Source organism: Miscanthus floridulus, chromosome 4 (genome assembly GCF_019320115.1).
Source record: "Miscanthus floridulus cultivar M001 chromosome 4, ASM1932011v1, whole genome shotgun sequence".
In the NCBI taxonomy this organism is placed as follows: domain Eukaryota; kingdom Viridiplantae; phylum Streptophyta; class Magnoliopsida; order Poales; family Poaceae; genus Miscanthus; species Miscanthus floridulus.
Window position 1 is genome coordinate 68,861,000 of NC_089583.1, and position 25,925 is coordinate 68,886,924.

Genomic DNA, 25,925 nt, shown 5'->3' on the forward strand with positions numbered 1-25,925 from the left:
ATGGATGACCGCCAAGTGCACATTATGAAAGAACTAAGGACCAGATCCACAGTATTACAGCTTTATTCACCACGGGATGAAATTCACGGTTCACCTGTGCTGTAGCTACTAACAACCACAAAGAGTGGCATAAAGGGGATAGCAAGTTTTGCGAAGCTCATAGAACCAAAGGCTGGAACAAAGGAATCTTAAATGCAGAGGCCAGAGACAGCATCGCGCCCTGAACTGGGATCGCTGTGTTTCACAGACAGGTTTGCAAATTGTGAATCCAGGTCTGCTGTTACTACGGCTATGGGTAGAAGCCTGCAGCTGTGGTACATGTTGTTGCTGCTGCTGCTGGAACAATGTTCTAAGACGACCAATTTCCCTCTCAAGCATCTACTGATCTGCAACATTGGCGAGAAAAAATTGGTGAGTCAACTGTCTATCCAAATACATAGACAAGACATTCAGAACAAACACAGTTGTGCTATTTAATAACACTTGATTCGGTTCTTAAAAAAATGAGATGAAGATAGATGATCTATACATAGTGGTTTTTTATCAGCAAAAATGAAATTGCTAACAGCGGGGTCACTTGATTAGAATGAAGAGTGCACCTCTACGACTTCAGGTATGTTGCATATCTGTTTGAGGTCTACAATCTTCATCCTGCGCTCCAGCTTCTTCTTATAGGAGAGACCTCAATCCTTCTTCTTATCGGCCTTCTCCGGCATGTGCTCTACATCCACCTCCACCCTAATTGTCACTAATGACCTGTCACATATTAAAGGCCGGAAAATTCACTAACATCAAACTAAAATATATAATACTAATAAAACAGGAAGTTCTCTTATTTCTAAGGTTGAAGAAAAAAGTTTCATCTAACTTGATTCTATAATTGCTTATTAATTCAGTTGGACTTTGGATCGAACCTAACCTGCTGGAGATCAATCTTGATGTACCTAGGTGTCCTCTGCTTTTTTGCTGTCAAAAAGCAAGCATGAAAACAGAGAAGATCTTTCTGCAGCAAACTTGTCTGATGTTACCCGAGCAATCAAGAAAAGCTGCCTCATCCACAATGTCAGCCTGCGACTCAGCAATATCCGTATATTCCTTCTCCTTACAGATCTCATCATCTTTTGTATCAACCTCACTAATTTCTTCTCTGACATTTCCAATTTCACTTAGGTGGGGTTTGGACCCCGTAACTAAAATTTAGGAGGTATGTCGGGAGGATGTTGCATGAGGTATTCGGATACTAATAAAAAAATAAATTACATAATCCACGAGACCAATTTTTTAAGCCTAATTAATCCATCATTAGCACATGTTTACTGTAGCAACACATTGTCAAATCATGGACTAATTAGGCTTAAAAGATTCGTCTCGCAAATTAGTCGCAAACTATGTAATTAGTTTCGTAATTAGTCTATATTTAATACTCAATGCATGTGTCCAAACATTCGATGGGACAACGACTAAAATTTCGGAGGGGCAACCAAACACTGTTAGTTGATCTCCACCAATAGGCCCAACGGCCTATTGGGCCCTTGTCTCTGCTCCCTGATCGGGGGAGCCCAACCCTAATATGGCTGGTGGGCCCCTATCGCACAACACATATATAAAGAGAGATGGGGATCACGGCTCGCACTACGAGGTTTAACGGAGCAGCCGCCATCCCACCCACAGTAAACCTAAACCAATCTAAAGCGTGCTGCCAGCGACGGGATGCCCCACCACCGCCGTCGCCTCTGCAGGGTCACCACGGTCGTCATTGGACTTCGCGGCATCGCCACCACGACGCCTACAACGCCGCGGTACCGGCATCCTACGCTGCTGCGGTGCTACTGCCAAGGGCGAGTAGAGAAACCCTAAAGGAGAGGTCTACCCGGATCTACGGTTACACACAGAGATACTGTAACACCCTGGTGTTATGCAAACATTTAGGCACTGCAAATCATGCATATTATGCATCATCAAGCATCATATTCATACATGCCTAATCATGTAAATAATAACTGAAACAATGCTTTGAAACATATGAAACATACTCGTGAAACATGAATGTTACATACACTTGTTTAGAGTTATTTTTGCCCTAATTATACTTGCTAGGCTAATAAAACATGTTTGGCAATAATTGTAAATCATCTAGAAATATTTAGGATACAATTTGGAGCAAAGTTTATATTTAAATTTTTGCCAAATTTTGCTTTTAAAAATAATTATTCAAAATTAGGGTTTTGAATTAATATTGAGTTTAATTTGGTAATTCAAAATCTATTTGGAATTTGACTTTAGTCATAAAAGCAAAGTTGTAGAGAATAAATTTTTGAGCAACTTTTATTTTTGGGTCAAAGTTTGAAACTGCTTTGAAAAAGTTCAAAAATTCATTTGAATGAATTTGGGAGAGAAAAGAATTTGAAAAAGATCATTTTTCCTTGAATGGGCCTCGCGCCTCGCTTTTGGCCCAGCCGCACAGGCTGGCCCGACCTACCTCCGTGCCGCGCTCCTGCTCCCGCGCGTCGCTCCCGGTCGCCGCGCGGCACCGCCGGCCAGCCCCGCGCCCCTCTTGTCGCGCCTACACCCGCCGAGCTGCGTCTGCCTCCCCCTCATCCATCTCAGTTGCTTCCTCGCTCGGTCAGCAGCAGCAACGGCAGCAGCGCACGCTCACCTCCGCCACCACTGCGCTGCCTCACCGGAATCGGCTTGCCCGGCCACCACTGCTCGCCGTAGGCCGCTCCATCTCGCCAGCAGCACCGCCTCCACCTCTCGCAACCGGTGCTCGCGTCAGTTCGCAGTGGTAAGTCTTCTCCGGCCAGAAATTCCTTGCCGGAGTAAGCTCTTCCTCGCCGGAGCTTGGCTCCGCGCGGATAGCCCCGCTCTGCTTCCTCTCCCTCCTTCCTTTCGCGCGCGTGAGCACCGCCTTGCCCTCGCGAAACTCAGGCACGCCTCCCCGTGCCTTGCCATGGCCGGAGTCGGCGTACCGCCGATGAGCCGCGCCACCGCTCCGCCATGCGTGCCGTTGAGCTCACTTCTGAGCTCCTCTAGTGCCTTCTCTTGGTGCACCGCGTCCGCCTCATCGCGGGTGAGCTGCTGGTGGTGACCGCACCGCCGGCTAGCTCACCGTCGGCGAGAGCCGGTTGGTCAGCTCTGCCCCTGTTTCGGTCTGACCGACAGGTGGGGGCCATTGACCCATGGGGGCCCGCTCGTCAGCGCCCTGACTCAGGTCTGGGTGCACAGCACCGGGTGCACACAGCGTTTTCATCGGCTGATTTTTAAAAGGATTTAGGAAATGATTTTCTAGAAAATGTTAAATGTTTCCAAAAAGTCATAACTTGCTCAAAATAGCTCCAAATTTGTTGAAACAAATTTTGCTAGGTTCCTTGTCACCAGATCTACATGATAAAAATATTGCATGTCATTTTTGAGATACTTTAATGTAGAGCTTTATTTAATTCTTGATATTGCTGATATCTTGTAAAATGTTTAGTAAATCCTATATGTATCAGAAAAATATGATTTCAAGTTTGTTACTCTTCTTGTGTAATGTACTTTCTAGGAAAAATATATGCCATGTATGTCATGCTAGAAAAATTATGAGGTGTAGTTCAAGTGCCTTTAATGGCTGATTTTTGTTACTTTTGCTAGAGAGCAAAATTTGTATAAAACATGCATGTGAAAATTTTTGTGCAGTGATTATTTACTGTGTAGAACATAGGAAAAATATTACATCTGTTGTTTGACACTTTTCACAGTACAAAGTATTTTCAGTGATCATAATTATGCCATAGCTTGTCATTTTTGTGTAGGCTATTTTACTTATCCAAATGCCCTGAAAATTTTATGGTAGACTACTTAGAGTAGTACTATGCTACTGTAATTTTCTCAGATTTTTATGAGCACTAGAAATATACGTTGCTGTTGTATCCCTAGTTTAAAATGAAATAAACTAATCTTCTTTAATGCATGATTAGTTAATAATGTTTGCTTTGGTGTATCTTTGAAGCATTTAATGAGATGTGTTGACTTAGCATATTAGTAGAAGAAGAGAATGCAATAGATGAGTAGTACATGTTTTTGGATGATGTTGACTACCTTGCTTGCAAGCATATTAATTGTGTTCATTTCATCCGATGCACCTTTTACATAAGCACTTACGCACCTGCATCATACAGGATCGTAAACCGAGAGCCCGGTCGTCGTACCCAAGGAGCCCGAGGAGCAGCTCGAGGTGCAGCCGCAAGAAGTGACCGAAGTAGACGAGGAGGATGTTGAGAAACTTCCGGAGTGCCCCGATCACCGCCCGAGCTCCTTCGAGAGAGGCAAGCCCCGGAGCATTTTTCTCCCCGATTTGCGATTATTAATTAATGCTTTACTTTAATTGATGCATTATGTTTAGGAGTTATTTGCAACCGTTGTTGCATTATACCTTGTCTACCTTTGTTATACTATATCCTTATTACCCTGGTATCCACAGTCGAGTCAATGCTTAGCTGGCTTAGACCGGTAGAAGTTGGGTGATTTCCTATCACCTGTGAGCTATAGGTGGTTACCTGGATCTGCTCGGATAACTATGTAGTCATGGTATAACTAAGTGTTAATTTGAAGTTGAGACCAGATGGAGACTTACAGGATTTTAGACTGTAGTGCTTTCCGTCTGTGTCGATTAAGGACCGACCGTTGTTGGGCCTCGGGTCATGTTGAACACATGCCTTACATTTAGCTGGCCGAATAACATACCTTTCGACCGTGAAGCTGGGAGATTATTCAGGCTAAGTGGATTGCCCGCAGCGCACTGTACCGGAGCAGGTGTGGTAGGACACGGGGGCGCAATGATAAGATTGAAAGGCAGTCGGTCGGCCCCCGGGTACATGTGGTTCCTGGCAAACTCGAGATTTTTTCTAGATAGTTGACTCGGTGACCGATACCTCACTTTAGCGGGTGAGTGAGGTTTATGTAAGGAATAAATTACCAGCTGGTTAATAATCGATTCGAATCGCCATCGTTCACTGGATAGTGAACACTTGACTTGAGTTACTTCATCGTAGTAATGTTGATGGAACACTTGGACAGTTATAATAGGATATGACATTATGGAAGTTGTTAATGATCATTGGTTATCATTATTTGCTTAATCACATGCTTGCTCTAGTATAGGTGCAAATGTAGTCGACAGGTTAATAATAATTAACTTGACAATAATGCTTTTGGAAAGGTTCTTGAAATGCTAAAAATGCCTTTTTGCAAATGAGTCAGCTACCCTACTATAAAGCCCTTCATAATCCTTGGTGTCACTTTATTTTCGGTTATGTCGGGTAAGTCTAGCTGAGTACCTTCTCGTACTCAGGGTTTTGTTCCCACTTGTTGCAGATGGGCAGATGTATTACGGCTACTGTATCAACTGTCCTTTATCCTATGATGGGTGATACTTAGGACCATGGGCATGGTTATTCCTTACGTCTCATCTAATGCTTTTGTTGGAGATGATCATCTGCTGGCACTGTACTTGAACTCCGTGTGAGTGTGTGTGGTTTTGAACAAATGGCTTCCGCTACTTCTATTTGAACTTGGTTTGTAATAACTATGTTTAAACTCTGATGTACCTGTGATGTGAACTTTTATGTAATATGTGATGGTGACCGCTAAACTTATTACGATCTTGGCTGGTATGTGAGTTGGTTTGAAATCCTTCGTGATTTCACGGACTACCGGGTTATACGGGCTTAAGTTTGCTAAATCGTCTGCTCTGGCGGGTGATTTTCTTACTTAATTTCGTATAATTGGTCGGTTCTATTACAGCTGGTATTAGAGCATGGTTTAGCGTGTTACTGTTCACAAGTGTATTTAAAACAAAAAGGCGTTTGAAAAACATGAGTCCCAAACTAAAAAGTGTGTCAGTGGTCATATCCTTTATGCCCAGTTAAGGACTCTAGGTGACTTAATTAAGTACTGACTTGGGGTTCTTGCATCATATTTCTCTTTCGTTGCTCATACGGCGTGCTATTGTATGAGTGTCACTTGTTTGAGTGGTAGTGTATGGATCATTTGCCTCTACGCCTCGGTAAGTGTGAGTTGTGAGAGCATGATCGGATACACCGCCGATCTAGGGTGAATGCTTATATGATGCTGGAGTAAGTACATGTTCTACGCATGTTTTACAAAGGTATCTCATGTGTGGATATTCCGTCCGTTGAGGCGATGACGTCAATAGGATGATGGTTCGGGTAGTTACTACCGTTGTACGCGTATCTGGGGATTCGTGTAGAGCGTGTAGATAAAAATTTACTGCTTTTATGCATTCATTGGGAATTAGGCTGAAATGAATCTTCTGTAGGTACATAACAATGTTATCGTGTAGAATGTATTAGATACGTATTTAAGAGATCGTTTGTATGCCACCGAATTCATCGCTAGAAATTATTTATTTCATAAGTTTGTGAGAATGTACGGCACGTACATACATCATATTACTTGTGCATTTCATTCATGTCATGCATTCCTCCCCTTATAAATTGATTATCTCATTTTGGATAAAAGTTGTATCACCTAAAATATGTTCCCACGAGGTAATAAAAGAAATTTTGCTACAGATGGCCCGCACAAAGTAGACTGCCTGTAAGTCCACCAGAGGAAGAGCACCTCGACATCAATTGGCCCTGAGGGAGCACCGCACCACGGACACCTTCTTGAGCGAGTTTGGCATGCCGACCTTGCTTTGGAGAGTGCTCCATGATGTGGGGTACCCAGAGGGTCAAGAGCCGGTGTACTCTTGGAATGAGAGCCCATTAGCAGAGGATGGACTTGCAGTGGTAGAGATCACAGTTCTTGCTCTTGGTGATGCTCCAGAGTGGGATGGTTGGCACTTGGAGTTTGAGGGCCGCACTCCTATTGAGGGTGCAGAGGGAGCAGGTTTCTGTGTCATCAGGGACATCATGAGCAGATTTCCCAGTGAGCTTGCAGCAGCTCTAGCTGGCACCTTTCCTAGGGATGATCCTTGTGATGCTATTTGGGTTCAGCCTTAGGGAAGTGCTTTGGTCAGAGGTCTAGCTGAGGGACAGGCTAGCGACAACCATGCTATGAGTGCTATGTTTGCCGCTATCAGAGCGTATCAGGGTCTTGAGTGTACCTACTAGACTTTGACTGGCTTGCGTGGTCATGATAAGCTCAAGGTAAGAAAGCAGAAGAAGAAGCAGGCGCATGCTATAGCTAGTTTGTAGGAGCAGTTGGCTGATATGAGCTTACAGCGGGACCAGGTAGTAGAGAGAGGTGATAGAGCTATGCAGCGAGTGCCTACGTTAACTCAGGCCAACAATAATGCATACCGTATGATTGGACAGTTGGTTCAGTAAAGGAATGAAGCCTGGAATGAGAGGGACCTTCTGCTGCAGAGGGTCGATGAGCTAGAGGAGTACAACGTCAACCTACACGAGGAGTTTCACGCGCTCTACAATGGGGTTGGCCCATATGCTCCTCCAGACGCCGCTGGCATGGACATCGACGACGACGACGAGGATGAGCCTGTAGTTTCACCTAGGGGTGATGGTGACGTCTTCGACCCCAACGACGGCCTCGAGGAGTAGGCTAGTTGCCTTGCGTTAGTGTTTAGGTCCTGTCGTGATGACCTTTCTTTTGTCGACATGTAACCTAATGTAACTTGTTTCGAACTTATGAGACTTGGCATGTGATTGGAACTTGGCTAGTAATGCGATATCTAAACGCATAAAAGTCTAGTGTAGGTATGCTGGCGATTCGGTTGTATGGACACGATGTTTGCATTTGAAGTAATTTAATTAGTGATGTTGTTTTAATTGGGATGCGATTATTGTGCCTCTGTTTTATTGTATGAATTTATTCTCTCCAGTAAATTCAGTACGGCATAATTTTTCATTCACTCACAATTATTATAGCTTCACTCAATCATTACTTGTTGCTGAAATATGCAGATGACAAATACTCGTCGTACCACTTATGAGGCTACTGAGACAGGTGGTAATGGTGCTGGGACAGGTGGAAGTGGTGGAAACAACGTCAACAACAATGAGCCCCCTCATGAACCACATTTGCCACCTCCTCCCCCGCTCACCCTAGAGGTGTTCTTCTCACAGTTGCTCGGGAGTCAGCGCAACACGGAACAATCCCAGAAGAACATGGAGGATTTTCTGCGTACCATTGCCAACAATTGTTCAATGCGGTAACAATCAGGGTGGTGGCAATGGGGTGAATCAGTACAGCAACTTCAAGGATTTTATGGACACCAGGCCGCCAATATTCAAGGAAGCAACAGAACCACTCGATACTGAAGAATGGATCAACACTATGGAAGATAAATTCCGTGTGTTGAGGCTGACTGAGGTATTGAAAACTGAAGTATGCTGCACATCAGTTGCAAGGGCCAGCGGGAATGTGGTGGAAGCACCATCACACCACCTTCCCTCCAAATGCTTAGATTACGTGGAGAGAGTTCACTGAGGCCTTCCGTGGAGTTTATATTCCACCCGGGCTGACCGAGATGAAGTTGGGAGAGTTCTTGGCATTGAATCAGGGCACCAAAACCGTGACACAATATTTGCATGCTTTCAACAACTTGTGCCATTATGCTCCCAACATGGTTGACACTGATGCTAAGAGAATTGCTAGTTTCAAGAGAGGACTCAATCCAAAGATGATGAAGCATGTGGATACCAACACCCATGCCAGATTCAACGACTTTATCAGTGATTGTCTGAAGCAGGAAAAGAACAACAACGCCAGTACCGTAGCCAAGACTCACAAGAGAGCACTAGAAGGTGGTCCGTCCCAAGCAAGAGCACCTGCAGGAGGCCGTCCTCCCTATTGTCCATCTGCACCTGGCGCTAGGTTTAGGCCACCACAGCAGAGAGGTCAGAATTTCAAGGGACCACAGAAGCCTTACAAGATGGCAGTGCAGTCCAACAAGGCAGCCGCAACTACGGTACAGGGCAGTTCCAAGGGAGTTGTGGGATCTGCTGGTATAGTAAGGGGGACCCTGCTACAATTGTGATCAACCTCGGTCACTTCTCAAGGTTCTGTCCTTATTCGCCCAAGAAGAAGCAGCAGACCTATACTGCTCGGATGCATAGTATGACTATGGATGAGATTCCTGAGGGAGAGCCCGTAACCGCTGGTAAGTTTCCTATCAACCAACACCCTGTAGTTGTTCTATTTGATTCTAGATCCTCGCATTCTTTTATGAGTCAAGCATTTGCACGGAAACATGAACAACTATGCATAGAATTGGGTTATGGTTACCGTATAAGTTCAAGCAGGGGGCTGATGTTTTGACCAATCAGATGGTTCGAGGGGCAACCCTTGAATTAGGTAGCAGAAAGTTTCGAGTGAACTTGATAGTTATGCCTAGACTAGTTTTGGATGTCATTATAGGGATGAATTGGATGAAGAATTGGGGAGCAGTTATAGATACAGGAAGTTGGGTACTTACCCTTAAGGATCCCTAGGGTGAGGGTACTTTCCAAGTACCATTGCCTCAGAGAACTGGACCTTATAAGTGTGACATGTGCTACTGAAGTTATTCCTATTCATCAGATTCTGGTAGTGTGTGAGTTTCTGGATGTATTCCCTAGATGAGTTACCTGGTCTTCGCTCAGATAGGGATATTGAGTTTGGAATTGAGTTAATCCCCAGAACAGCTCCGATTTCAAGGAGACCCTATCGGATGCCTCCAGATGAATTAGTTGAGCTGAAGAAGCAACTAGAAGAGTTATCGAAAAAGAGGTTTATTCTGGCCAAGCAAGTCTGAATGGGGATGTCCCACCTTGTTTGTGAAGAAGAAGAAAGAGGGCACGTTGAGAATGTGCCGTGGATTATAGGCCACTTAATGCTGTAACCATCAAGAATAAGTATCCCTTGCCTCATATTGATGTTCTATTTGACCAGTTAGCCAAGGCTAAGGTGTTCTCCAAGATAGATTTGAGATCCGGTTACCATTAGATCAAGATTAGGCCACAAGATATACCGAAAAACCGCATTTTCCACCAGATACGGGTTGTATGAGTATCTTGTCATGTCCTTTAGGCTTGACAAATGCTCCTGCATACTTTATGTTTTTGATGAATACAGTTTTCATGCCTAGAATTGGATAAGTTTGTGGTTGTGTTCATTGATGACATTCTGGTGTACTCCAAGAATGAGAAGGATCATGAAGAGCATCTGAGAATTGTCTTGACCAGGACTTAGAGATCATAAGTTGTATGCTAAGTTTAGCAAGTGTGAATTTTGGTTGAAGAAAGTTCCTTTCCTTGGTCACATTCTGTTAGAAAATGGAGTTTCAGTCGATCCAAGTAAGGTGCAAGAGGTTATGGATTGGAAGGCACCGACCACAGTTCCTGAGGTTAGAAGTTTCTTAGGATTAGCTGGTTACTATCGCCGTTTCATACCAGATTTCTCGAAGATTGCCAAGCCAATGACAAGTCTGCTATAGAAAGATCACAAGTTTGTGTGGACAGAGGAGTGTGAAGCAGCTTTCCACACCTTGCGGAAACTGTTGACCACTGCTCCTATTCTAGCACAACCGGACATTGAGAAACCATTTGATGTGTTTTGCGACGCATCGAAAACTAGATTGGGCTGTGTTCTTATGCAAGAAGGAAGAGTCATTGCTTATGCCTCATGTCAGTTGAGAAAGCACGAGGTCAACTATCCGACACATGATCTTGAACTTGCTGCAGTTGTGCATGCCCTAAAAATTTGGAGACATTATCTACTTGGTAATATGTGCAATATTTTCACAGATCACAAGAGTCTTAAGTACATCTTTACCCAACCAGAGCTGAACATGAGACAGCGAAGATGGTTAGAATTGATCAAAGATTACAACTTGAATGTGCAGTATCATCCTGAAAGGCCAATGTAGTGGCAGATGCTTTGAGTAGAAAGTCACATTGCTTGAATGTGCAGCCATTACTTGAAGATGGGTTCGACCTGATGCATCCTGCTGTGTTACATAGTATTCAGATTAGTTGCTCTTTGGAGAGTAAGATAATAGAAGGCCAGAAAACAGACAAGGGAATATTTCACATCAAAGAGAAAATAAAAGAAGAGCTGTCTAAGCACTTTAGAGTGGATGAACAGGGCGTGTTGTGGTTTGATGACCGTCTTGTGGTTCCCAAGGATCGAGAGCTTAAGAATAAACTCATGGATGAAGCTCACCTTTCTAAGCTATCTATCCATCCAGGAAGTAGTAAGATGTATCAAGAACTGAGACCTCGTTATTGGTGGACCAAGATGAAGAAAGAAGTTATAGCCTATGTTGCCAGATGTGACACGTGTTGTAGAGTGAAAGCTATTCATATGAAACCTGCCGGTTTGTTGCAACCTTTGTCCGTACCTAGTTGGAAGTGGGATGATATAAGTATGGATTTTATCTCGGGTTTGCCCACTACTCAAAAGGGACATGATTCGATTTGGGTGATTGTGGATCGTCTTACCAAGACCGCTCATTTCTTACCTGTCAAGACAGATTATCAACCACCTCAATATGCCGAGAAGTATATTGCTAGAAATTGTAAGGTTGCATGGTATACCAAAGACTATAGTATCTGATAGAGGGCCATAGTTCATGGCTCACTTTTGGGAACATTTGCACTAAAGGCTTGGGAACTAGTTTGATTCGTAGTACCGCTTATCATCCTCAGACAGATGGTCAACTGAATGAGTTAATGCTGTTCTAGAGGATATGTTAAGAGCATGTGTGTTGTCTTCTAGGGGTTCATGGGAGTCATGGTTACCTTTAGCTGAGTTTGCTTACAATAACAGTTATCAAGAAAGCATCAAGATGGCTCCATTCGAAAGCTTTGTATGGTAGAAAATGTAGAACACCACTGAATTGGGTCGAGCCAGGAGAAAGAAGGTATTATGGTATTGACTTTGTAGATGAGGCCGAGAAGAAAGTTCATATTATTCAACAAAATATGAAGGTGGCCTAATCATGTCAGAAAAGTTATGCAGATAGAAGAAGGAGACCCCTTGTGTTTGAAGTGGGTGACTATGTTTATCTGAAGGTCACGCCAATGAAGAAGAAATATTTTGGAGTCCAAAGAAAGCTTGCCGCTAGATTCGTAGGACCATACAAGATCTTGGAAAGAAGAGGTCCAGTAGCTTATAAGTTAGAGTTACCTGAGACAATGAGTATCAGTCTTCCTAGTTTTCCATGTATCACAACTCAAGAAGTGTTTGCGTGTTCGGAGGAAAGAATAGAACCTCGAGGCATCAAACTCAAATCAGATTTGAGTGTATCGTGAGCAACCGGTCCGTGTGTTAGACACTAAAGAACGTGCTACTCAGAATAGTGTGGTGAAAACATACAAGATACAGTGGAATCATCATGATGAGGGGGATGCAACTTGGGAAACAGGAGAATATCTACAAAAAGCTTATGAAGATTTTTATAACAAATGGTTCGTAACCCAAATCTCGGGACGAGATTTTTATAAGGGGGAGGGCTGTAACACCTCCGGTGTTATGCAAGCATTTAGGCACTGCAAATCATGCATATTATGCATCATCAAGCATCCTAATCATACATGCCTAATCATGTAAATAATAACTGAAACAATGCTTCGAAACATATGAAACATGCTCGTGAAACATGAATGTTGCATACACTTGTTTAGAGTTATTTTTGACCCTAATTATGCTTGCTAGGCTAATAAAACATGTTTGGCTATAATTGTAAATCATCTAGAAATATTTAGGATACAATTTGGAGCAAAGTTTATATTTAAATTTTTGCCAAATTTTGCTTTTAAAAATAATTATTCAAAATTAGGGTTTTGAATTAATATTGATTTTAATTTGGTAATTCAAAATCTATTTGGAATTTGACTTTGGTCATAAAAGCAAAGTTGTAGAGAATAAATTTTTGAGCAACTTTTATTTTTGGGCCAAAGTTTGAAACTACTTTGAAAAAGTTCAAAAATTCATTTGAATGAATTTGGGAGAGAAAAGAATTTGAAAAAGATCATTTTACCTTGAATGGGCCTCGCGCCTCGCTTTTGGCCCAGCCGCACAGGCTGGCCCGGCCTACCTCCACGCCGTGCTCCTGGTCCCGCGCGCCGTGCCCGTTCGCCACGCACTCTCTCGACCACGCCAGAGCGCGCACGCCGCGTGGCGGCCATGCGCTGGTGAGTTCGCCGCGCGGCACCGCCGGCCTACCCCGCGCCCCTCCTGTCGCGCCTACACCCACCGAGCTACGTCTGCCTCCCCCTCATCCATCTTAGTTGCTTCCTCGCTCGGTCAGTAGCAGCAACGGTAGCAGCGCACACTCGCCTCCGCCACCGCCGCGCTGCCTCGCCGGAATTGGCTCGCCCGGCCACCACTGCTCGCTGTAGGCCGCTCCATCTCGCCAGCAGCACCGCCTCCACCTCTCGCAACCGAAGCTCACATCAGTTCGTAGTGGTAAGTCTTCTCCGGCCAGAAATTCCTCGTCGGAGTAAGCTCTTCCTCGCCGAAGCTTGGCTCCACGCGGATAGCCCCGCTCCGCTTCCTCTCCCTCCTTCCTTTCACGTGCGTGAGCATCGCCTTGCCCTCGTGAAACTCGAGCGCTGCCTCCCCGTGCCTTGCCAGTGGCCTGGAGTCGGCGTACCACCGACGAGTCACGCCACCGCTCCTACCATGCGCGCCGTTGAGCTCACTTCGAGCTCCTCTAGTGCCTTCTCTTGGTGCACCGCGTCCGCCTCGTCACGGGTGAGCTGCTGGTGGTGACCGCACCGCTCGGCTAGCTCACCGTCGGCGAGAGCCGGCCGGTCAGCTCTGCCCCTGTTTCGGTCTGACCGACTAGGTGGGGGCCGTTGACCCATGGGGGCCCGCTCGTCAGCGCCCTGACTCGGGTCTGGGTGCACAGCACCGGGTGCACCCAGCGTTTTCATCGGCTGATTTTTAAAAGGATTTAGGAAATGATTTTCCAGAAAATGTTAAATGTTTCCAAAAAGTCATAACTTGCTCAAAATAGCTCCAAATTTGTTGAAACAAATTTTGCTAGGTTCCTTGTCACCAGATCTACATGATAAAAATATTGCATGTCATTTTTGAGATACTTTAATGTAGAGCTTTATTTAATTCTTGATATTGCTGATATCTTGTAAAATGTTTAGTAAATCCTATATGTATCAGAAAAATATGATTCCAAGTTTGTTACTCTTCTTGTATAATGTACTTTCTAGGAAAAATATATGCCATGCATGTCCTGTAGAAAAATTATGAGGTGTAGTTCAAGTGCCTTTAATGGCTGATTTTTGTTATTTTTGCTAGAGAGCAAAATTTGTATAAAACATGCATGTGAAAATTTTTGTGCAGTGATTATTTACTGTGTAGAACATAGGAAAAATATTACATCTGTTGTTTGACACTTTTCACAGTACAAAGTATTTTCATGATCATAATTATGCCATAGCTTGTCATTTTTGTGTAGGCTATTTTACTTATCCAAATGCCCTGAAAATTTTATGGTAGACTACTTAGAGTAGTACTATGCTACTGTAATTTTCTCAGATTTTTATGAGCACCAGAAATATATGTTGCTGTTGTATCCCTAGTTTAAAATGAAATAAACTAATCTTCTTTAATGCATGATTAGTTAATAATGTTTGCTTTGGTGTATCTTTGAAGCATTTAATGAGATGTGTTGACTTAGCATATTAGTAGTAGAAGAGAATGCAGTAGATGAGTAGTACATGTTCTTGGATGATGTTGACTACCTTGCATGCAAGCATATTCATTGTGTTCATTTCATCCGATGCACCTTTTGCATAAGCACTTACGCACCTGCATCATACAGGATCGCAAACCGAGAGCCCGGTCGTCGTACCCGAGGAGCCCGAGGAGCAGCTCGAGGTGCAGCCGCAAGAAGTGACCGAAGTAGACGAGGAGGACGTTGAGGAACTTCCGGAGTGCCCCGATCACCGCCCGAGCTCCTTCGAGAGAGGCAAGCCCCGGAGCATTTTTCTCCCCGGTTTGCGATTATTAATTAATGCTTTACTTTAATTGATGCATTACGTTCAGGAGTTGTTTGCAACCGTTGCTGCATTATACCTTGTCTACCTTTGTTATACTATATCCTTGTTACCCTGGTATCCGCAGTCGAGTCAATGCTTAGCTGGCTTAGACCGGTAGAAGTCGGGTGATTTCCTATCACCTACGAGCTATAGGTGGTTACCTGGATCTGCTCGGATAACTATGTAGTCATGGTATAACTAAGTGTTAATTTGAAGTTGAGACCGGACGGAGACTTATAGGGTTTTGGACTGTAGTGCTTTCCGTCTGTGTCGATTAAGGACCGACCGTTGTTGGGCCTCGGGTCATGTTGAACGCATGCCTTACATTTAGCTGGCCGAATAACGTACCTTTCGACCGTGAAGCTGGGAGATTATTCGGGCTGAGTGGATTGCCCGCAGCGCACTATACCAGAGCAGGTGTGGTAGGACACTGGGGGCGCGATGATAAGACCGAAAGGCAGTCGGTCGGCCCCCGGGTACATGTGGTTCCTGGCAAACTCAAGATTATTTTTCTAGATAGTTGACTCGGTGACCTGATACCTCACTTTAGCGGGTGAGTGAGGTTTGTGTAAGGAATAAATTACCAGCTGGTTAATAATCGATTCGAATCGCCATCGTTCACTGGATAGTGAACACTTGACTTGAGTTACTTCATCGTAGTAATGTTGATGGAACACTTGGACAGTTATAATAGATATGACATTATGGAAGTTGTTAATGATCATTGGTTATCATTATTTGCTTAATCACATGCTTGCTCTAGTATAGGTGCAAATGTAGTCGACAGGTTAATAATAATTAACTTGACAATAATGCTTTTGGAAAGGTTCTTGAAATGCTAAAAATGCCTTTTTGCAAATGAGTCAGCTACCCTACTATAAAGCCCTTCATAATCCTTGGTGTCACTTTATTTTCGGTTATGTCGGGTAAGTCTAGCTGAGTACCTTCTCGTACTCAGGGTTTTGTTCCCACTTGTTGCAGATGGGCAGATGTATTACGGCTACTGTATCAACTGCCTTTATCCTGCGATGGGTGATACTTAGGACCATGGGCATGGTTCATTCCTTACGTCTCATCTAATGCTTTTGTTGGAGATGATCATCAGCTGGCACTGTACTTGAACTCCGTGTGAGTGTGTGTGGTTTTGAACAAATGGCTTCCGCTACTTCTATTTGAACTCGGTTTGTAATAACTATGTTTAAACTCTGATGTACCTGTGATGTGAACTTTTATGTAATATGTGATGGTGACCGCTAAACTTATTACGATCTTGGCTGGTATGTGAGTTGGTTTGAAATCCTTCGTGATTTCACGGACTACCGGGTTATACGGGCTTAAGTTTGCTAAATCGTCTGCTCTGGCGGAGTGATTTTCTTACTTAATTTCGTATAATTGGTTGTTCTGTTACAGGTACACTCATTCGATTCTAACAATGGTACCAGAGCTAGGTTGCCACTGTGTAACTCTAACCCTAACCGGGTAAAAGCAAAAAGTGAAAGAGAGGCCGGGGTGGCGGACGTCACTGTCTACCGGTCACCACCGCCATCGCGCGGGGGGAAAGATGTCGCACCGCCGTTCTCACCAGCGCACGGCAAGAGAAAAGAACCGAACACTTCCTTTCGGATCTAAACAGAGAAGGGGTTCCCTAACCTAACCCTAACTGGTTTAAAGAAAGGGGGGAAAAGAAAAGGTTTCGGCCTTAAGATGAACAAAGCCGAACCCTAAATTAGAAAAGAAACCCAAATCGGACTCAACCGAAAAGAGAAACAAGATCCAAAAGAAAAGAAGAGGGTTTTCGGCCTAGAAAAGAGTCAAACCCCGAAACCCTAACCCTAAATTTCAACCCCATCCCAAAATCGGGTTAATCCCAAAAGAAGAAGGGGAAGGGGAAAGAAGGGGAAGGAATCAGTCTTGGGGAAGAACAGTGAACCCTAGCATCTCGATCTCGAATCAAAACAAATCAGGTTCAACCGAACCCTAACCCTAACTCGCATAGAGAAAGGGAAGAAGGGGAAAGGAACCGATTCGGATGGGAAGGGAACCCATTCGGATGAACACCGAAAAGGAAAAGAAATCAAAAGAAAATGAAACCCTAACCCACCCAATCGGTCAAACAAAGAAAAGCAATCAAGATCTAAATCCGATTGGGGAACAAGGGAAAAAGAAAACAGTGAAACCCCATCCCCAAACCCTAACCCTAATCCCCAAATCGGATGAAATCCGAGCACAAGAACCAAAGAAACCGAAAGGGGAAGTGGGGAAGGGGGTGGCTTACCTCGTCGTCGTGCACGCCGGCGCATGGGGAAAAGAAAGGGCCGACCATGGGCACTGCTCGCCGGGATCCGGCCATAGCGGTGCCACGGCCAGGCTGCTCGACAGCAGCGCGCTCACCCGCTGGGGAACGTGCACGCTGGTGAGGGGGCCGGCGACGGCGCTGGGGCTTGCTACTCCACTGATTCGCCCGCTCGCTCGCTCGATGACTGTTGTGGCTGCACTGAGGAAAGAAGAGAGAGCGACGAGAAAGAAGAGAGAGAGCGCAGTGAGGCAAAGAGAGAGAGAGGGCCAGAAAGAATGACCTAGGGTTTGCTCGGGGGCGCGCTGCGTCGCGTTTTTAACCTCAGCGAGATGTGCGCTCGGCCATCAGATCAAGACGGATGGCCGAGATCGAATGGGCTAGCGTCGTGGCCCAGGCGGGCGAGGGCACGAGGCCGAATTTCCGGCCCAGGCCCAGGTTGCGGCCTAGGCGCGGGGGAGCGTGCGGGAAGGGCGCGTGTGGCTGTGAGCTGTGGGCCATTTTAGGCCAAAACAGTAAAGAATGAGCCTGGTTTCACAATTTTCTTTTTCCTAGAAAATTGAAAATGCAAATTGGTTCAAAAGAAAAATAGAAAAAGGTATTTTACCTGTGGGTAAAATTCAAGAAATTAAGTAAAAAATTTTTCCGCTGCTAAAGAAAAAGTATATTCTCCAGTTATATTGTACCAACATGGTATTTAATTGGAGAAAAAGAAAGTTTTTCCGCTGCTAAAGAAATTGTTGTTTCTCCAGTTATTTTGAACCAATGTGGTATTTAATTGGAGAAAAAGAGTTTTGACATGATTATGATGTTGTTATTTTCTGACCAATGTTGTTAATAACAATATCATAATTTTAATGATTTTTGCATTAATTCTACTTTTGCCCAACGGTGATGTGGAATTAGTGTATAAGAATAGTTGTAAAATTTTAATGATTTATGCATTAATTCTATTTCTGCCCAACGGTGATGTAGAATTAGTGTGTAAGAACAATTGTGAATTTTAATGATTTTATACATTAATTTTATTTCTGCCCAACGGTGATGTAGAATTAGTGTATACGAACAGTTGTATGTTTTGATTTTGACCAACGTTGGAATCAAGGCATGCAAATGGTATTATTTTTATGTTAAGAAAAGGTTTGACCTGGTTTTTATCTTGGCTGAGGTGGACTGGGTAGTCACCTCACCATGTCCCACTAAGTATGTGGTACCGATGAGGGAGACAAAAGAGAATGATGCCGATTAGGCAACTAAAGAAAGGGATTTTCAATCCTAAAAGATGTCCTATGACTTTGAGCATAGGAAGTGGGTCACTGCCAACAAGAAATGTTTGACTGTGATAAAGAACACGATTGAGCCTGCAATTTTGGGCTAAATCCCAGTGTATGACACGATCACCGAATACCTCAATAGAATAAAGAGTCAGTTCACTGCTCTTCAAAGACATATGCTACCCAGCTGATAAAGCAGCTGGTGATAGAGAGTCACTTTGGAAATAGTGGCATAAGAGAGCTCATGATGCGTCGTCGAAATTATGGCACTGTCGTTTAGGCCATATTTCGAGGGGGAGAATAGAAAGACAAGTTAAGAATGATATTCTTCCTCCATTAGAGCTTTCAGATTTAAAACAATGCAGAGAATGCATAAAAGAAAAGTATATAAAGAAAAGTAAGAAAGATGACAAATGAAGCGCAAGAATTTTATAGATTATTCACACAGACATCTATGGTCAGTTTCCTATAAAGAGTGTGGATGGTAATGATTCGTTCATACATTCATAGATGATTACTCCCGTTATGTCTATATTTATCCAATCAAAGAAAGAACAGAAGCATTGGATAAATGTAGATATTTAAGGCAAAAGTTGAAATCCAACGCAATTTAAAGATAAAGATAGTCATGTCTGACCATGGGGGAGTACTACGGTCGGCATACCCCATATGGCCAAGTTCCTGGACCTTATGCAGGGTTCTTATAGGAGAATGGCAAAGTAGCCCAGTATTCTATACCGGGCGAACCTCAGCAGAATGGAGTAGCTGAAAGACGCAATCGTACAATGAATGGATATGGTGCGCAGTATGATAAGTTACTCCACCTTACAGTTGAGCCTATGAATGGAAGCGTTAAGACCGCCATTCATATTCTCAATAGAGTATCTAGAAAGTCGGTGCCCAAAATATTGTATGAGTTGTGGACATAAAGAGTACCCTCACTAAACCACTTGTGTGTGGGGGGGAGCCCTGCTGAGGCTAAAGTATTTAACCCAAATATTGGGAAGCTAGATCCTAAAATAGTAAGTTGTCATTTCATTGGCTACCCAGAAAAGTCAAAAGGTTTTCATTTCTACTGTCCAGAGAGACATACAAAGTTTGTGGAAACAAGACACACTGTTTTCCTAGAGGATGAAAAAATGAGGGGGAGCATGGTAGCTCAAGAAATTGACCTTGAAGTGAAGCGGGTGTATGCGCCCACTCCAATGATTCATGAGCCAATTTTCTCACTACATACTGTTGCTGCACCGATAGTGCAAGATACTATGGTGTCAGCACCTGTTGTTATTCCACCTGTGGCAACAATGAATGAAAATGAGGAACCTGTTCTTCAGGATCCTATAGAACCTATTGTCACACATGAGGGGGAGCAACAACAGCCTCAAACAGAAGATGTGCCAAATGTGGAGGCCCCTAGAAGGTCTCAAAGAGTTAGTAAATCAGCTATACCTGCTGATTATGAAGTGTACAACACTAAGGAATTTCAAATAGAGGATGATCCCACCTCATTTGAATAAGCCATGAAAACTAATCATTCATCAAAGTGGCTTGATGCCATGGAAGACGAAATGAAATCAATGAATGCAAATAAAGTTTGGAATTTGGAAATAATTCCTAAAAGAGCTAAAACAGTAGGCTGTAAATGGGTCTACAGAATAAACCTTGACTCTCAAGGGAATATAGAGAGATATAAAGCGAGACTTGTGGCAAAAGGCTTTATGCAAAGAGAGAATTAATACAATGAGACCTTTTCTCCAGTCTCATGTAAAGATTCCTTCAGAATCATAATGGCATTAGTGGCACATTACATTTTAGAATTACATCAGATGGATGTAAAGACGACATTTCTCAACGGAGACTTGAAGAAAAATGCTTACATGGCACAACCGAAAGGTTTTGTCATGGAAGGAAAAGAACGAATAGGATGCCGCCTAAAGAAATCCATTTATGGATTAAAGTAAGCTTCAAGACAGTGATACTTGAAGTTTGACCAGTCAATAAAGAATTTTGGGTTTTAAAGAGAATGTAGAGGACAATTGTGTCTATGCAAAGTTTAAGAATGGGAAGTTTATCTTCCTTGTCCTATATGTGGATGATATCTTACTTGCTAGTAGTGATGTCAGTGTACTACAGAAGACAAAGAAGTTTTGTCCTCAAAACTTGATATGAAAAATCTTGGTGAAGTCTTGTTCGTTCTAGGGATCGAGATTCACCGAGATAGAAGAAAAGGGGTATTAGGACTGTCACAAAAGGCATACATAGAAAGAATCTTAAAGAAATTCAGTATGCACAAATGTAGTCCCTCACCTGCTCCTATAGTCAAGGGCGACAGATATGGGGACTTTCGATGCCCCAGGAACCAATATGAGCTCAATCAAATGAAAGTGGTTCCATATGCTTTAGCTGTCAGAAGCTTGCAACATGCTCAAGTATGTACGCGCCCTGACTTGGCATTTGTTACTGGGTTTTACTTGGTAGATTCCAGAGTAATTCTGGAATAGAACACTGAAATTAGTAAAAAAAGTCTTGCGTTATTTGCAAGGAACGAAAGGCCTCATGATGACATATAGAAGATCTGATTCACTCCACATAGTGGGATATTTAGATTTTGATTATGTGAGAGATGATAGAAAATTAAGAAAGGATATCAATTCACTCTCGCAAAAAAGGGGAGCTATTTCATGAAAAAGCTCAAAGCAAACCATCACTACATCGTCCACAATGTATGACAGTTTGTAGCGTGTTATGAGGCAACGAGCAGGTGAACTGACTAAAGAAGACATACCCGGTTTGAAGGTGGTTGACGACATCTATAGACCACTTAAGTGATACTGCGATAATAATCAGGCAGTACAGTATACTCACAACATAAGTCAAGTGATGCTGCCAAACACATTGACATAGAGTATTATATTGTGAAAGATAAAGTCTAGGATCAAGTCATAAGTCTTGAGCATATAAGTGCAAAAAAGATGCTTATGAATCCGCTTACAAAAGGCTTACCACCCAACATGTTCAGAGAACATGTAGCTAGCATGGGTTTAAGGGAAAGCCTAAAATTCCTGAACAAAAGAAGGCCCAAAGATAAGTATCTATTTCAGAACAGAGTAGTGTATTGTAGCTATTAAGTCTATCGGCAATGGACCGTGATGATGAGACATGCTCTATGCGCTAATCTATAATGGAATGAACAAAAGTAAATGAAATTGAAAGACGGTAGTGAGATCAAGGGGGAGAATGTTAGTTGATCTCCACTAATAGGCCCAACGGCCTATTGGGCCCTTGTCTCTGTTCCCTGATCGGGGGAGCCCAACCCTAATATGGTTGGTGGACCCCTGTCGCACAGGACATATATAAAGAGAGGTGGGGATCACGGCTCGCACTACGAGGTTCAACGGAGCAGCCGTCATCCCACCCACAGTAAACATAAACCGATCTAAAGCGTGCTGCCAGCGACGGGATGCCCCACCACCGCCGTCGCCTCTGCAGGGTCACCACGGTCGCCACTGGACTTCGCAGCATCGCCACCATGACGCCTACAACGCCGCGGTACCGGCGTCCTACGCTGCCGCGGTGCTACTGTCCAAGGACGAGTAGAGAAACCCTAAAGGAGAGGTCTACCCGGATCTACGGTTACACACAGAGATACACTCATTCGATTCTAACAAACACCACCTTACATGGCTGGTATCACTTTCATCGGCTGTCAATGGGGCTGCAGAGCCGGAACGCCGAGCACCAATCCCATCTCTTCACCTACATCATAGGTCTCCTCACACACACCTTTGTCCAACAGACCTGAACTGGAGCCTCCATCATCGTGAAAATTGGCACCTTCATCGTCCTCAGATACCTCGGGGGTCGCCAAGGGAGCATGACACTCCTCATCGTCCAATTGGTGTTCTTGCATTTCCGATTTATCCGTACACTCCTGATTGGTCACAGATGGCTCTTCTGCTGAGGTCTCTTCCATTAGCTTCTCATCCTCAATGATAACGATGTCTGAAAATTCAATACAAAAACAAAAGTTAAAAAAATAGCTATAACGTGCAGCTGCTTCAGAAAATAAATGGAAACAGGCACACCATGTGCATGTCTCACCTTCATCTTGGTCTTGTTTCGGTGCGTCCACCGCGTTTAACTCTTCTTTATGAGGGTCAGAAGCCTCTTCCAACTCTTCCAGAGCATCACGTCGCTGGTAAGAAACCAGTGCACCCACAGTCTCTGCATGAGAGAAGACACCTGGTTCAGCAATCAAATTTGGCATCAACAAAAGCAGCACCAAAATTGGTTGTCATTGATTGGGATAAAACACTCCGAAATTTAATAAATCTTTTTATCAACCGAAACAGAAGCAGAAGGGTGACCTTTCGAGAGACGCTCCTTGCGCGACCGCATGTGAGGGGCCCGACGGTGCCTGTTCCTGCCCGGCGGCGCCCGCGACTGGACTGCGGATCTGGCGGCGACGCGCACGGTGGCCCAACGGCACTCGCGACTGGCGGATCCGGCGGCGCTAGCAAGTGGTGGTCTGGCAGTAGCTCGGCCAGGACGACTGCCGACCAGCACGCACACGGCCCTCCCGGCCTGCGGCACCGCACGATCGACACCGTCCCGGCCGGAGCCAGCCCGGTCCTTGCTTCCCAGATGTGGATCTTTCTAGGGGATGCCCGCGACCTTGAGTGCCTTGGCGACGTCGTCAGTCTTGGAGGTCGTGAAGGCATCGTAGTTGCCCTCCATCCTTCGCGTAGCGGCCTCGAAGTCGTCGCCGTTGATGTCGGCCTTGTAGTTGAAGGCGGCGGTGGCGCCTCAGCTAGGGTTTGGGAGGGAGCAGAGGACACACGTGGAGTAGGATGACGTCGTCCCCACGGCGGAAGTAGTAGGCGATGGAAACGGGGGACGGGGATCCTATTCTCATAGCTGGCTATGACGCAGTCCCGCACTGTGGCCACGGAGCGAGTGGTGGCGAGGCGGCGGCGGAGGAGTAGCGGCACGGCCGGGGATGCGGTGGGGGCTTAGCGGGCAGGACAATTGGGCTTGTGTTGCTGCGTGATCGAGGGAATTGCGGAAAGCGTGGGATGCGGGGAGGAGCGAAGGCACGGCGTCGGAGTGCGGGGTGTGGATGCGTGAGAAGCCTGGCATCCCACGTCGAATCGTGGCCATCAGATTTGATTTAGGTGTTTTATTAGACCTTAATTTTAATGAAAATGAATTTCTATGTGTATTTTTCTGGGTGCATAATGGTTGAAAGCTCTCAGCGAGGGACATTTTCCGGAGGACCTAGTATAATTTTGATTAGTCCATTATAGTAGAGATAATTAAATTCATTTCCAGTAACACGGGAGTGCAAGACTTGGACACTTGGTCGTGTTCGCTGGTCTGAAAGTTCCAGGCCAGCCGGCTGCTCCCCCTCATAATTTACTGTTCACCAAACCAGCCGAACAGTGTTCCTCTCTCATACAACCGGCCAGTTTCAGCCAAACTTCATACCAGCGAACGGGCCTTGACGTGCATGCTCATTCCCTATGCGACACTGCTACTAGTAGGATGTCTGTCGATCACGACCAGCGTCGTCGTACTGTATCTCCATGCCCCTATAAAATAGAAGTACATTCCCAGCCAAGAGCAAGCCCCCTGCCACCACACCAATAGTGCGCGCACTTAGTGCACTCTTCCTCTAGCTCTCCAGTCTCCAGGCAGAAGAGGCGCAGAGCTCTGTGGTCATGTTGTCGAGCACGGCGGCGGCGGCGGCCATGGCATCGCTGCGCACCCTCCCCCTCCCGGTGCTCGTGCCCCTCGTCGCCTCAGCGCTCGTCTTCCTGGCCACCGTGCTCCGGCGCCTGCTGAGGCGGCAGCGGTCGGTGTACCTCCTGAACTACAGCTGCCACCTCCCGGACGCGGAGCGGCAGGTGTCCCTGGAGGTGTGCGAGTACTTCAGCCTCAAGTGCCGCCGCTACTCCGACGACATCGCCAACTTCATGCGCCTGGCGTACAGCAAGTCCGGGCTGGGGCAGGAGACCTTCGCGCCGCCCTTCATCTACTAGGGCAAGTTCGAGAAGACGCTGGCCTTCGCCATCCAGGAGGCCGAGGAGGGCCTGTTCGCTATCGCGGAGCAGCTCCTGGCGAAGTCGAACGTGAGTCCCAGCGACATCAGCGTCCTGGTGGTGGCGTGCTCCATGTTCTTCCCGATGCCGTCGCTGGCGTCCATGATCGTGCACCGGTTCAAGATTCGGGCCGACGTGAAGTCGTACAGCGTCGCCGGGATGGGCTGCAGCGCGGGGACGGTGGGCATCGACACGGCGGCGCGGTCGCTGCGCGCGCGGCGGGCGCCCGGCGGGTACGCGCTGGTGGTGGTGACGGAGAACACGAGCCTGAACTGGTACTTCGGCAAGAACAAGCACATGCTGGTGACCAACTGCATCTTCCGCGTGGGCAGCGCGACGGCGCTGGTGACGGACGTCCCGTCCCGGCGCGCGGACGCCAAGTACGAGCTGGTGCGCACGCTGCGGACGCACCACGGCGCGGACGACGCGGCCTTCAACGCGGCGCTGCAGATGGAGGACGAGGAGGGCAACCTGGGCGTGGCGCTCACCAAGGACCTGGTCCGCGTCGCCGGCGCGGCGCTCCGGAGGCACATCACCACGCTGGGGTCCCAGGTGCTGCCCGTGTCGGAGATGCTCCAGTACGCGTGGCGCGCGCCTACGCGGCGGGGAACCGCAAGGCGGCGGCGGCGGAGGTGCCCGACTTCCAGCGCGCGTTCGAGCACTTCTGCATCCACTCGGGCGGGAAGGCGGTGATCGACTCGGTGGCGCGCCTGATGGGGTTCGGGCCCTACGTGGTGGAGCCGGCGCGGTCGACGTTGCACCGGTTCGGCAACGCCTCCAGCAGCCTGGTGTTCTACGAGCTGGCCTACTTCGAGGCCAAGCGCCGCGTCCGGCCGGCGACCGCCTCTGGATGCTGGCGTTCGGGACCGGGTTCAAGGCGTGCAGCAACGTGTGGCGCGCGCTGCGCGACGCCGCGCCCGACGCCGACAACCCATGGAACGGATGCGTCCACCGCTACCCGGTGCCGCCGCCGCCGTCCAAGACGCACAAGCATGCTTGATATCTCATATTACCATTAGCGACGCATCTCGTGCTTGCGTCTGCGTCAGTCGTCGTTTGATAAGCAACATCAGTGCAGGGGTCGGTTGTTTGGTATGCTTGGATGCATGATGATCGCTGCCTGCTGCCTGTCTCATTAGCTCCAAGACCTATGTTGTATGCATTGTTGGAGGCATGATATATCATACATGGCAACATGCTGTTCTATTTGGGACGTCAAATTTATCGTGCTGTTCGGCAGTGCGGA

At 45.9% G+C, this 25,925-nt stretch overlaps 1 protein-coding gene and 1 pseudogene across 3 annotated transcripts; one reads left to right on the plus strand and one right to left on the minus strand.

Annotated features, from left to right (window-relative positions):
- LOC136551643 (uncharacterized) lies at positions 1-23,752 on the minus strand. 3 transcript variants are annotated; one of them, XR_010782639.1, is made up of 6 exons: positions 22,946-23,739; positions 22,680-22,820; positions 22,254-22,580; positions 920-1,165; positions 600-756; positions 1-386 (listed from the first exon to the last, which is right to left on the minus strand). XR_010782639.1 is itself a non-coding variant. In XM_066543196.1 (3 exons), the coding sequence occupies exons 1-3, from the start codon at positions 22,974-22,976 to the stop codon at positions 22,285-22,287; spliced, it is 468 nt and encodes a 155-aa protein (XP_066399293.1). In that variant the 5' UTR covers positions 22,977-23,752; the 3' UTR covers positions 21,866-22,284. The 3 variants fall into 3 exon arrangements, 1 of the variants encoding a protein (XP_066399293.1); XR_010782640.1 differs by having other exon boundaries at positions 22,680-22,802; positions 22,946-23,733; XM_066543196.1 differs by lacking the exons at positions 1-386; positions 600-756; positions 920-1,165 and having other exon boundaries at positions 21,866-22,580; positions 22,946-23,752.
- Positions 23,753-23,888: 136 nt separating this feature from the next.
- LOC136551642 (3-ketoacyl-CoA synthase 17-like) lies at positions 23,889-25,925 on the plus strand (annotated as a pseudogene).

Excerpts from the sequence above, each read along its gene's own strand:
- LOC136551643 (XM_066543196.1), bottom strand. The coding sequence starts at position 22,976 with ATGCGGTCGCGCAAGGAGCGTCTCTCGAAAG. Across the intron at positions 22,821-22,945 it reads CAAGGAGCGTCTCTCGAAAG|GTGTCTTCTCTCATGCAGAG; the intron begins GTCACCCTTCTG and ends TTGCTGAACCAG. Across the intron at positions 22,581-22,679 it reads GAAACAAGACCAAGATGAAG|ACATCGTTATCATTGAGGAT; the intron begins GTGAGACATGCA and ends TTGAATTTTCAG.